This window comes from Gossypium raimondii, chromosome 10 (genome assembly GCF_025698545.1).
Source record: "Gossypium raimondii isolate GPD5lz chromosome 10, ASM2569854v1, whole genome shotgun sequence".
NCBI classification, from domain to species: domain Eukaryota; kingdom Viridiplantae; phylum Streptophyta; class Magnoliopsida; order Malvales; family Malvaceae; genus Gossypium; species Gossypium raimondii.
Window position 1 is genome coordinate 57,544,500 of NC_068574.1, and position 13,041 is coordinate 57,557,540.

The 13,041-nt window shown below is 31.5% G+C and overlaps 2 protein-coding genes across 2 annotated transcripts; one reads left to right on the plus strand and one right to left on the minus strand.

Moving 5' to 3' along the window:
- Nucleotides 1-3,276: 3,276 nt before the first annotated feature.
- LOC105776330 (ankyrin repeat-containing protein BDA1) lies at nucleotides 3,277-5,360 on the minus strand. Its single transcript, XM_012598922.2, has 2 exons — nucleotides 4,671-5,360; nucleotides 3,277-4,592 (listed from the first exon to the last, which is right to left on the minus strand). The coding sequence occupies exons 1-2, from the start codon at nucleotides 5,265-5,267 to the stop codon at nucleotides 3,669-3,671; spliced, it is 1,521 nt and encodes a 506-aa protein (XP_012454376.2). The 5' UTR covers nucleotides 5,268-5,360; the 3' UTR covers nucleotides 3,277-3,668.
- A 5,879-nt stretch (nucleotides 5,361-11,239) lies between these two features.
- On the plus strand, nucleotides 11,240-12,798 carry LOC105774994 (ankyrin repeat-containing protein BDA1; the record flags this gene model as incomplete). The annotated part of the gene is made up of 2 exons (XM_012597544.2): nucleotides 11,240-11,773; nucleotides 11,862-12,798. Coding segments are annotated over 2 exons (1,425 nt in total), but the record flags the coding sequence as incomplete, so codon positions are not given.
- Nucleotides 12,799-13,041: the final 243 nt, after the last annotated feature.

The window sequence follows — 13,041 nt, forward strand, 5'->3', positions numbered from 1 at the left end:
TATAAAAATAATGGAATAATAAATACTTAAATAAATTAGAAAAATAAGCAAATTAAATCAAGCTAATAAGGATTAAATTGGATTTAAAACAAAATTAGAAGGCAAAAACGTAAATAAAATAAAATAAAGGACCCAATTGAAAGGCGCGAATAACTCAAAGGGACCAAATGGGGAAATATCCCCGCCTTTTGAAATGCATCGTTTCACCAGGACCAAATCAGAAACCAAATAAAATTTAAAGTATCAATTGAAGAAAATAAAAAAAATTTGAATTAAAATAATAAAAAATACGGAGGGGGCAAATGCATAAATATCCTTACCAAGACCAGAACAGGCAGATCTAGCTGCCTCTGGGTCGAGTCATCGGGTATAGTCAATACGGCACCGTTTTGGAGCCATTGAAACAGACTTTAAATGGTGCCGTTGCATGGCCTTTATAAAACAAAAAAAAAAGAAAAATAAACAAGTTTTTAGCCATTTCGAATCAGATAAAAACCTTAGCCACACGCCGTTTAGAAGCCTGGCCATTCAAAGGCCAATCGATCCCTGTCTGAACTTCGATTGCGACAGAGTGAGCAAGGATTCGACACCACCAAGTAATTTTCTCACCTTAAATCGTTTTTTTCTTTTTTTACACATGATGAGTAAACAAATAGATGAGTCTAGAACAGAAAAGAAAAACAACGAAAAGAAAAAAAAAGGTTTCAAATCACCTTTAGAAAATTCTGATTCTTTGATTTTTAGTCCCCTTTTATAGATTTGTAATTGGCTTTTTATAGCCGAAACGAAAAAAAGAAAATATGTAAAAAAGAAATCTATTATGTTATCTAGCTATTTTCATTTGCTGGCATATTGTTGCTCGCTTTTTACTGTTATTCGTTTCTGTTTCAGGTGTACGAAGGAGCGATGACGTGGAGGTGCAACACGCGTGGAGGCCTGGTTCCAAGCTGCGGCGTGGACTGTTCCAAAAACCCTAGGGGTTTCTGGAGATTTCAAATTGGGCCACTTCAAATCGGGCTAGGGTTTAATTAAGTCTAGGATTGTATTGGGTCTAGGATTGGGTTAGATTTTGGGTTTAGGCCTCAATCCGAATTTGGCCTATTGTAACTGAACTTTTGGACTTATTAATGGTTATTTTGGGTATTGGGCTATTAGGGTTTGTTGGGTTTGGGTTTTAGATATTTGGGCTGATTTGTGTTTGTTTATTTTGGGTTGTTTGTGTAATTCTGGACTTTTTATTTTATTGGACTTTTATTTTTTGATTTGGTTTTTTTTTTGTGTGGGCTCGAGCAGATTGGGCCTGCTACAATATTGATGTAAAACTTTGTCACTAAAGTGCAAATTGTAACAATAGTTAAGTAGTCTTTTGTTCGAATAACATTAGAAGCACATCAAAGTCAAAGCACATAGACTTTAAGTTCATTGTTGTTAAAATAAAAGTTTAGGGTGGTTAGATGTCTATAAAGTATATTGAGACAAACTCCATGGTTGTGGATTCGCTTATTAAGGGACTACCACCCAAAGCTTTTTTCCTGAGCACACTGTTGATATGTGTGTAATGTCATTCAAGGATATTTGATTTTAGTAGGAGTTTGTACTTTTAAACGTTTTTATGTTATAAATACATTTTCAATTATTTTAGTTTACAAATATTAAGTTTTTTTTTTGTAGAAAGAAAGTTTATTTGGTAAAGTTTGATCTCACTAAGATTAATGTGGACCGGTTAGAATATGCATGTTTGAATCATATTACATGTAATTTTCATGTTACACATCCATACTTAATCTATGTCATTTGGTTGTGCTAATATATGTGATTAAGGCTGGATTTAGTTATGATATATGTAACAAAGTTGCATTCTTTCTATGTTAACATAATTAATGGATGATTGTTCAAATACCTTTTAGATACGATAGTAAAATTTTGAGCTCATAAGGTTATATAATGACATGTAATTATAAGGTAATCGGTATATATATATATGTCATCCAAGTGGTATATATGGACATCACATATATAATAAGCATGTTACATGTTATTATTTACTATCATAAAAGATTAACTCAAATTAAAAGTGACATAATTTGGTTAAGATTTATTGGATTTTAGTTATTAAATAAAATATAGGTCAATAATATGTGTAGATACTCTAGTAACTAATTTCTAATTTATGATGGGTGATTAGAAATTAGGTTAATGTGAAAATGTTATATATTAGGATTTTGGTCTCCAAGTTACGCATATGTAACTTTTCTAATATCCCATCTTGAGAAAAGAGAGAGTCACCTTCTTTAGATTACTTGTGAGCTAATTTGGAAGATCAAAACCTTAAAATTCGTAGATTTCAAGAAATCGGTAAATTCAAATACGCTTCTGCATTTAGTTTTGTTCTTAATTATTTGACATGATAGATGCTGATTTATTAAGTTTTGTAAAAGAGTTTTACGGTTTTAATAGGATAATTACGAATCCCAAATATAAACTGTAAAACGGACATGAAGAATATAAAAGAAATATTACAAGAATTTTGAAAGAGAAAATTAAATTGAAAATTTTAATGTTATTTTATCTTTCATAATTATTTTATTTATATTCTATTTACAAGAACATTTTATTAAGAGTTTATTAGGATTAAGTTTATTTTACTTTTATTAAATAAATGTTAGACTAAAATAAACTTTTTTCCACTGTTGGTATAATGGATAGTAGGCTAGGTTGTCCTTTTTATTTGTTTAGGCACTCGTGTATGAGAATAATTTATATTAGAATAGTCCTAAAAGTTAAAGATTTTAATATTAATAAAATTTTGTCACATCATCAAATTTTAAAATATAAAATTATTATTATACACTCGTTCATATTAAATTTACTTTTTAACTTTCGTTCTTCTTAAACATAAATAATTAAAATAAAAATAGAAAAATAAAATATTTAAAATTTATACAATCCTTAAAGATTTAATCCAATATTTTTTTTGTTTTAAAAATGTATAATATGAAATAGAAAAAAATTAAAATGGAAAAACTCCATTGCCTATAAACTAATTTTTTTAAAAATTGGTTACAAAATTAAAAATATTAACTTCTGAAAAAAACTAAAAATATTAACATTTATAAAAGAAGAAAAGATGTTTATTTATAATTTAAAAAATTAATTATTTTAAGTAATTTAATTGAAGTTAAATTAAGTTAAGAAGAAAAGAGAAATGGATAAGTATATAATAATACATAATTTGTTAAATATATAAAGAAATTTATTTAATTTAGTACCTAAATATTAATATTCGAAACTCTCGATTTTTCACAATTTATTCAATCAAATTTAGATCCAACTTTAATTATATTACAAAGACATTCTATTTTATTATTTATTAACGGGTGAAAAAACATAGTTCAACCCATAAACATTGACCACAAAGGGAAATTTGAAACACTTACCACCATTCCCCTATCAGAAAGTCTTTCCCACATTCAACTAGAAATCAGAGCTCACCAAAATGTTTATTCTTTTCAATCTGAACCGACTCTACAATCACTTATTGCTCATGGTCTTCAGCCTATAAACCCAGAAGCATTATTAACTTCTAAATCCAAAACACTAATATCAGCATCCAACCCTATAATGATAGTCTTATTGACTCATTTAAACAAGTTTCCTTTGTCAGTCTATCATATTCCGTATTTGGTAATCGCCACTATGAATTCAGACTTTAGGATAGCTAGAATAAGAATAACAGCAAAGATGCAAAGGGAAACGACTTGTAGGAGGAGGAAGAAACTTCTTTTGGGTACAAACCTGTATAGCATATAATAGGATGTCCTGTATAATGTCACGAGAGCTAGAACCGTTGCAAAGCAGTAATTAGTAATTCTGAGTTTAGAATAGAAAACGGATCCAGGAGGCGAAAGATGGAGAGGATACTGAAGTTCGAGTGTCCGTATGGAAACAGCAACTAAAAGCATGTAACAGGTCCCAAACAAGGAAAGTGTTATGAGAATAAACAAGCAGATTGAACGGCTGGGTAGGAGACAGGCAGTTAAAACAGTTGCTGCCCAAAAGGTTAAAGTGTTGTATAACCAAAACATTGTGGACACGTCTAGTATATGTTTTATTTTTTTTTCTTCAGCGGGTGAAGGACTTGGTACGGGTCCATTGCTGGTTGAACCTAAAGATATGTCATACGTGAGATGGAAATCCTGGGAATTTGAAATGGTATCAAGCTGCTTTGGAGGGTTCAAAGTGGCAGTGTATGTGGCTGTTATAATTAGCACTGTGACTACTAAAAATGTGTTACGCGTCTCATGTGGGATTCCCTTCTTTCCACGACTTGCTACTGTTGCAAATTTTTTAAGAACTGACACCTTTCCTTTTAAAGATTCGATGGGGATTGAAGAGATGGAGGCTTTGGGAAGCGAGGAAGAGGAACCACGCAAACCTCCTGCTTTGCTTATCATATCTTTAATGGACTCCTTATAGTCCACTCTCCCTTCATCCAATGTGTATTGTGATGGGATATCAAGTGCAGTCAATCCCTCCGCATTTTTGGCATTGATATGGTCTCCACACAAGCGTTTCAGCAGTACTTTTACCACCTGTTAATTAGAATATTCATACAAGTAACCTTTGAGTATATATATACATAAATAATTTTACTAGCAAAATTATCATACCTGAGGTCTGTTTCTGATAGCAGCAACATGTAAAACAGTGTTGCCATCAATGTCTGCCCAACTCAGTAGTTCTTTCTCCCAACGGTTGGCAGCTTTATGGCGGCTCCTTATAAGCCACCCCACCAAGACTTGGAAAGCTTCAAACCTGTCATTTTTTACGGCAAGATGGAAAACCGTCTCATCTCGAACAGTCACATCTTCAATAGCCTCGGGGCAAACCTCAAGGAACTTGATCAAAAAATCAACATTTCCATTTTGAACCACATGATGCAAAGGAGTGAAGCCCTCCCGCCCTTTGACACGAACAAGGCCTTCATCAAACCTGAGGAGTCGAAGCACTGCTAGAGTTTTTTGATTTTGCAGAGCCAAGTGCATGGGGCTAAACCCAGCTTGGTTTAGCTTTCTTGCAAACGATGGCTTTAAGTTGATCATCTCCATCATAAAATCAATATGCCCTGCAGAGGCTGCTACATGCAAAGGAGTATCGAAAAAAGGTACATCATCGATACGCTGTAAAACATATGGATCATTCAGAATTAACTCGTACAAGATGTTTATGTCTCCTGTTTGTGCAGCACCTATCATCCTCTCATCCATAGCAAGGTGCGGAAATTTGCAGAATATAGAAATGGAGTGAAGAAAAAACGCTTTAGCAGAGGATATGATTATGTTAAGGATATAATGAAGTGTTTGATTATTTTTTCCAGGCGAAGTGTTAGACATTTTATAGCACTTAATTATTTTGGATTTATATGTGATGTCAGCCTCTACACGTATACACGCGAATGTCACCTATTTGAAAGAAATAGTAATTATATTTAGTAATTAAATTCATATTTAATATACATTTTTATGGGAATATAAGCATGATAAAAGGGTTACTTATAGGAATATTCTAATTGATAGGTGGTAAAAGTATTGCTGGAACACATGCCGAGACCAAATCAATGCCAAAAATTTGGAGGGATTGACAGCACCAGATATCCAATCACAATACCCATGGAATGAAAGGCAAGCGAATAGGATTATAGATATGCTAAGCAAATCAGGAGGTTTGAGTGGTTCCTCTTCCTCGCTTCCCAATACCTCCATCTCTTCATTCCACATCGAATCTTTAAAAGACAAGATGTCACGGTCTCAAAAATGGGCAACAAGACCAGGTCAAGTAAGAAGGGTATGGTACATTAGATGCGTAACACATTTCTAGTAGCGATAGTGCTAATTATAACAACCACTTACGAAGCCTCTCTAAACCCTCCAAAGAAGCCTGATGAAAGTCCATCCACGAAATTCCAAGTCTCTCTATAAGTCAAGATCAGCCTCTCACTTCCCACATATTTTTGCATAAAGCCGACATCAATACTGAACCCATACCCGGTCCCTCCACAGTGGACGTTTCCAAAAAAGATGATTGGACATTTGAATACTCCTCGTTTTGGTTTTACAACACTGTGACCTTTCGGGCAGCATTGTTTTTCACATCACGTTTCCTACCACCTCATTCATTCTCTTCGTTGGCTCTCCTAACACTTTCCTTCTTTGGGAGATCTTACATGAATTTATTTGATGTTTCCTCACGGTCATGGAAACATTCATATGGGTTTTCCAATAAAAACGCACACTTATTATATGATGTAGCCCCCTTTTGTAATGTTCTCTTCTCAATGTTGCTAGTTGTCCTTGTATCATACCAGACAATGTTTTATGTTTGCAGGAGGGTAAACATTACGAAACCAAAATTCTTCTTCCTCTTACTAATCGTTAACATTGTCTACATGGTTTTTATGTATGGTCCAGCTTAGTGGGTCCGTATAATCTAAACTCCGAAACCGTAACGAAGTTTTCGGGTTTGTATTGGTGATGGTCATCGACAAATAAAATCAAGTTTAGATGAAGTGGTTTATATATATATATATATATATATATATATATATATATTAAATTGAGTGAGTTAATATTATTTTATAATTCTAATGAGTATAATATATTATTAAAGGAAATAAGATTCTAAAAGCTAAAGTTTGTAAGTACCAATAAAATTTTGTCACATCATCAAATTTTAAAGACATTAAATTATTATTATACACTCATCTATGGATAAATTATTTTATGGATCTTTTCCACCATATTATTCATGGTCTCTTTCAACAAATTTTTTCCATGTTATTAACACATAATTTTGATAATTTTTTACTCTGAACCCTGAATCTAGAATCCTGAACCTTGAACCCCAAACTCAAATTTTAAGCCCTAAGTTTTTAAACCTTGAACCCAAACCCTGAACCCTTGAATCTTAAATTTGAACCCTAAACTCCAAATCTTTAAACCCTCAACCTGAACCTTGAACCTCGGGGTTCGAGGTTTAAGGTAAAATAATTACCAAAACTATGTGCCAATGACATGAAAAAATTGCATAAAATTTACTAATATTTTTAAAAATTGGTTGCACAAAAATAAAAAATATTAACTAATTATGAAAGAAAAAATGATTAAAATTTGTACAAAAAGAAAAAAAAAAGATGTTTGTTTATAATTTAAAAACTAATTATTTTGAGTAAATTAATTAAATTTTAAATAAGTTGGAGAATATATTAGGTATACATTATTGTTTAATAATAATTTATTATCTTTAAAATTTAATGACATGGCGCTATTTTATTGGTACCTAATAACTATGCTTTTTAGAATCATCCTAATATAATTTATTCCCATTATTAAATACCTATTGTTTTATTTAAGTTTTGAGAAAAAAAAATAAAGTAAATATGGGAGGATTGAGCCTAGCCTGAAATCTTTTAATTTTATACGGGCTATATTTGGATAAGATGGGAAGCACATATCTCGAGTCGAGTCAGGCCTGAGCAAACATGTTGTTCATAAATACTTTGTTAGACGGGTACATGTTTGATAAAAATTTTAACCATCATCCCATAGAAATTAAATTACTATTTTTCAATTTTAGAGTTGGTATATATATATATATATTATAGAGAGAGATTATTAATATTGATTGATATATCATCTATCTTTCTCTCTATATAAATATCAAGGCCAAATATGTTAAATACTTAAATGTGATCAATTAAAAATCATTTTAAGATATTTAATTTAAAATATTTTGATATGAATAAAAGAAATGACTAATTCACATTTTCAAATTATTATTTTTAAAATTTCAAAATATCACATAAAAATTTTAATAGAAAATGTTAATACTGTTAAACTTGAATTTTAAACTCGAAAAATAGAAAGATTAATTCTAAAAAATAAAAAATAAAAAGACTAAATTTTAAATATATAAAATATGTAAGGAATTAGAACATATTTTAACATTTAAATTTTTATTTTATAATTTTTCACAAATCGAAAAACTTTCTATTTCAGACAAAATAGACCAACTTGTCAGTAGATAGCAATTCTATGTTGGATTGGACCCATGAGGTTCCCGTCGACAATGGGAGAGTGGTCCAATTGAGGCGTCCTTCATAACCAAGCGGCTGCCTAACATAATTACAAATAAGTCCACATCTCCCCTATATTAACCTAATAGGCAAAATAATATGGAAAATACAAATGTGCCCATAATTTCATTAATCAGAAATTTTCTAGATAATTCAAGGGAAAAAAATATCATAAATAATTGAAAATTTTCGCACTTACCAATTATTTACGCAATTTAATTTCTAAGCCTTGCCTAGCTAAAAAGAAAACCCCACTATATTTAATCTAGAAAAAACATTGATTTAAGTCGTATCACACATCGGTATAAAAATTACACTTTTACACATAAAATCAAGATCTCTCCACTAAGTTCTCCCTCTAAAAACTTTATTTTAAAAATTGATAAAACTTTTTTTAAAAATAATTTCATATCTGCTCTTTTTTATACAATGCTTAGAATTATTCATAGCCCCTCTCAACCTATAAATAGGAGGATAATGCACTTCAGCGCACTTGAACACACATTCTTCTACATTGATAACAATACCCAAATCAATCAAACTAAGACTCAATCAATAAAATTGTTTGTACAAATAATTCAAATATCACAATTTTGAAGGTAGATATTTTAAAATTTTATTAAGCATTACTTGTATGGAATATCCTCGACAATTTTTTTTACAATTATAGCATGTAAGACATATGTTTGTAATCAGAAATTAAGAAAAAAAACATTAAATAAAAAAAAGCTATAAAATGACATAAGAATATAATTCAGAAAGAAAATCTATTGAACATAATACAAAAATTTAAGTATATGTGATACTAACAAAACCTACTTTCCAAGCATTGGTGCTTCGTGGCAACAAAAATCTTGTTCAGTAGAAAACTCCAATCTGCATCCTTTAGGAGAGCACTTTCTTTTTCCCAGACCTGCTATACAATGATTATGTAAATCAAGATTTTGAAATATAATGCAGCAATTGGTTATACCACGGTAGAAGAAAACCGAAGTTTCAAATTAGCAGTACTGGTGATGTGATTTTGTATGTTAGAATGACGTATTTGTAATGGTTTTCAATTTTTGGTTGACTCTCGACTGTCAAATAAAGTTGGAAAATTTTATTTATTAAGTTTCCATATTTGAGAATGTGAACATGACATGTTTATGGGTCAATGGAATATCTTTAGGGCTTTTTATTTTTAAGTTTAATGGTAAATTAACATGTTTTATTAAAATAGTTTTAATTGTATATTTAAGTTTTTTTAATAGATTTGATGAAAGTATTATTAAGAAAAGGTAACGGAATTTAATATGTGAAATATTTTAATGAGATATAATTTATTACTTAGATAATCTAATAAGATAATTACATGTGAAAAATAATAAAATAAATAAATAATTGATGAAGTTAAAAAATAACTCTTAATTTAAAGAAAATAAACATAATTATTATTATTTTTAAATGAATGCATATTGAGAAATTTCAAAAGATAATTAATAAATCAAATCGAAAATCTTTGGATGTGTGCATAGGTTAATATCACTAATTGCAATAATTTAGTTAAATACCCTTTAAGATTAAAGGTAAGTTGATTTTGATTTGCACAAAAGATGTAATCTAATTACAATTAAAATTTATAATTTTAGGTATTCTAAAATAAATTGAATTTTTTAAATTTATTCTGAAATGTTAAGCATTAAATTGTAACATCTCGAAAATCGGAGGTTAGTAGAATCAGGTTTGGGAATCGAGAGAGAGTGGTCATGCCTTAATTTTTAAGATTATCTATGCATTTTTAGAAAATAAATGAGGTATTGGTAAATTTTGTAAATTTTGAAATGAGGTCCCAAGTTTGAATCCCTTCCTTTGTGAAATAATTAAATTTTACAAAATTCCTTGTTTTTTTAATGTGTGTGCCATCCGTACCCTTGAACCCTAACTATAAATATAACTTTTTACTGTATTTTTTAGCCTTTAATTCAACTTTTACCTACCCAAGCCGTTCACCACTTCCTCTCCTCTTTTCTCTTCAATTTTCTTTCTTTCTCCCATTGTTGTTGTCACCTACACCTAGTTTTACCATCTCTTTCTTCTTTTTCTTTCTGCCACAAGATTCGTTAACATATTCTCCACCATATTGTTGTCATTTTTCCTCATTAAAATTAGCCTCAAATCTGAAATCTTGAACTCCAAGATCGACCCCGAACATTGCCAAGAAAGTGCATTGTCGTTTCTCTGAATTGTCGTTTCTCTCGACCAGCTTGGGTAATGTCTCTTCTCTCTTTAATTTCTTAATTAATCTTGTCCATTAAAAATCAAAATTTACAAACTTTGAATTTGGGGGATTTTAAATGATTTCAAAGGTATTTTTCCAGAATTTAACGAGATCTCAAACCGTTTTAAAATTCAGCACCAATTTTGGCCACCATGGGTGGTGGTGCGTGCGCCTATGTGCAAGAAAGGGGGTTGTTTTATTTCTTGGTTCTTGCCTATATTTTTTCAGAATTAATTTGAGTTCTTGAACCCTCCTAATAAGCTTTTAAACCCATTTCAATTAGGGAAAAATTTTCTTGATCGATAGGCCATTAGGATCCCACAAATTGTGAAGCGTAAGTGTAATTAAGGGTAACTAGTTTGTTATTTCGATATAATTGTTGGGTAATTGTTATGATTTGATTAAATGAAGTAATTTAATCATTAATTAACTACTGATTTTCCAGTATATTATTGAATTAGGTGCTGACTCAAACATCTTAAATCATCCGTAAAGGCAAAGAACGATTGTACGTACAGTTTGCATCGATACAGTGTAAGAAATCTAACTAGTTTGGATTCATAAAAATGCGGTTGCAGCAATACAAGAAAGAGTTTAAAGCTTTAACAGAGAAGAAACTGCAGAGAATAGTTTTTATTTGTATATATATATGTTTTTTAAGTTATTCAGTATTCAGCCCTTTAAATAGCTGAGTTACAACGTAGGTTGTTTCCAAAAATATCAATTCTGAGAATCAGAATACTAACAATTCCCTTCAAAATAGGGATATGCTCTAACTGTGAAACAAATTTATTGGATTTCAAATAAACAAGAAATCAAACTAACGTTCCTTAAGCAAATAACTAAAAATTCTGAATGATCCATATGTTTTAGAGCGTATTGATGATGTGCCTTTTTTTCATACTCCATTGCATGTAGCTGCCTCTGCCGGGCATATTGAGTTTATGATGGAGATGATCAAATTAAAGCCAACTTTTGCAAGAAAGCTAAACCAAGCTGGGTTTAGCCCCATGCACTTGGCTCTGCAAAATCACAGAACTCATGCAGTGCTTCGACTCCTCAGGTTTGATGAAGGCCTTGTCCGTGTCAAAGGTAGGGAGGACCTCACTCCTCTGCATCATGTGGTTCAAAATGAAAACTTGAATCTTTTGAAAAAGTTTCTTGAGGTTTGTCCTGAGGCTATTGAAGATATGACTGTTCGAGATGAGACGGTTTTCCATCTTTCTGTGAAAAACGACATGTTCGAAGCTTTCCAAGTCTTGGTGGGGTGGCTTATGAGACGCTGGTATGAGTCACCCCGATGGGAGAAAGAACTACTGAGTTGGCCAGACATTGATGGCAACACTGTTTTACACATTGCAGCTATCAGAAACAGACCTCGGGTATATGCTAATTTTTGTCATTAAGTCAGTTATTGATGAGTATATATGTATGATAAAAGGGTAACTTATATGAATATTTTATTAACAGGTGGTAAACGTATTGCTGGAACACATGAGGCGAGACCAAATCAATGCCAAAAATTTGGAGGGATTGACAGCACTAGATATCCAATCACAATACCCATGGAATGAAAGGCAAGCGGATAAGATTATAGATATGCTAAGCAAAGCAGGAGGTTTGAGTGGTTCCTCTTCCTCGCTTCCCAATACCTCCATCTCTTCATTCCACATCGAATCTTTAAAAGACAAGATGTCACGGTCTCAAAAATGGGCAACAAGAGCAGGTCGAGTAAAGAAGGGTATGGCACATGAGATGCGCAACACATTTCTAGTAGTGACAGTGCTAATTATAACAACCACTTACGAAGCCTCTTTAAACCCTCCAAAGATGCCTGATGACAGTCCATCCATGAAATACCAAGTCCCTTCAAGTCAAGATGAGCCTCTTCCTCTCAACACATTTTTGCATAAAACCGACTTCAATACTGCTCCCATACCCAGTCCCTCCGCAATTGACGTTTTGGATCTAGATGATTGGACATTTAAATACTCCTCATTTTTGTTTTGCAACACGTTCACCTTTTGGGTAGCAGTGTTCTTAACAGCACTTCTCCTACCACCTCATTCATTCTCTTCCTTGATTCTCCTAACACTTTCCTTCTTTGGGAGATCTTACATGAATTTATTTGATGTTTCCGCATGGTCATGGGGAGATTCATATGAGTTTTCCAATGAAAACGCACACTTATTATATGTTGTAGCCTCCTTTTGTAATGTTTTCTTCTCAACGTTGCTAGTTTTCCTTGTATCATACCAGACAATATTTTATTTTTGCAGTAGGGTAAACATTACCAAACCAAAATTCTTCTTCCTCCTACTAGTCGTTGTCATTGGCTGCATGGTTTTTATGTTTGGTTAGCTTAGTGATGTGATGGCCATCGATAAATAAAATCAAGTTTGGTGAATGTACCATTTCATTCCATTGATAAAAGAAGTTTATCTTTAAGTTTTAAAGTTGTTATATATCATCTATCTTGCTCCATATATAAATATGGAGTGCAAATCTATTAAATACTTAAATGTGATAGACTACAACATCATTCTAATATATTAAATTTAAAATATTTTGATATTATTAAAAGCAATGATTAAATTATTTTAACATACAATATCTTTTCTTAAGAGTATTGATTTTATTTTTAGCTTTT

Bases quoted from the DNA above. Each gene is read 5' to 3' on its own strand.
- LOC105776330 (XM_012598922.2), bottom strand. From the start codon at position 5,267: ATGGATGAGAGGATGATAGGTGCTGCACAAACAGGAGACATAAACATC. The intron at 4,593-4,670 runs GTATGATAATTT...TCTAATTAACAG, and splicing joins CTATCAGAAACAGACCTCAG to GTGGTAAAAGTACTGCTGAA.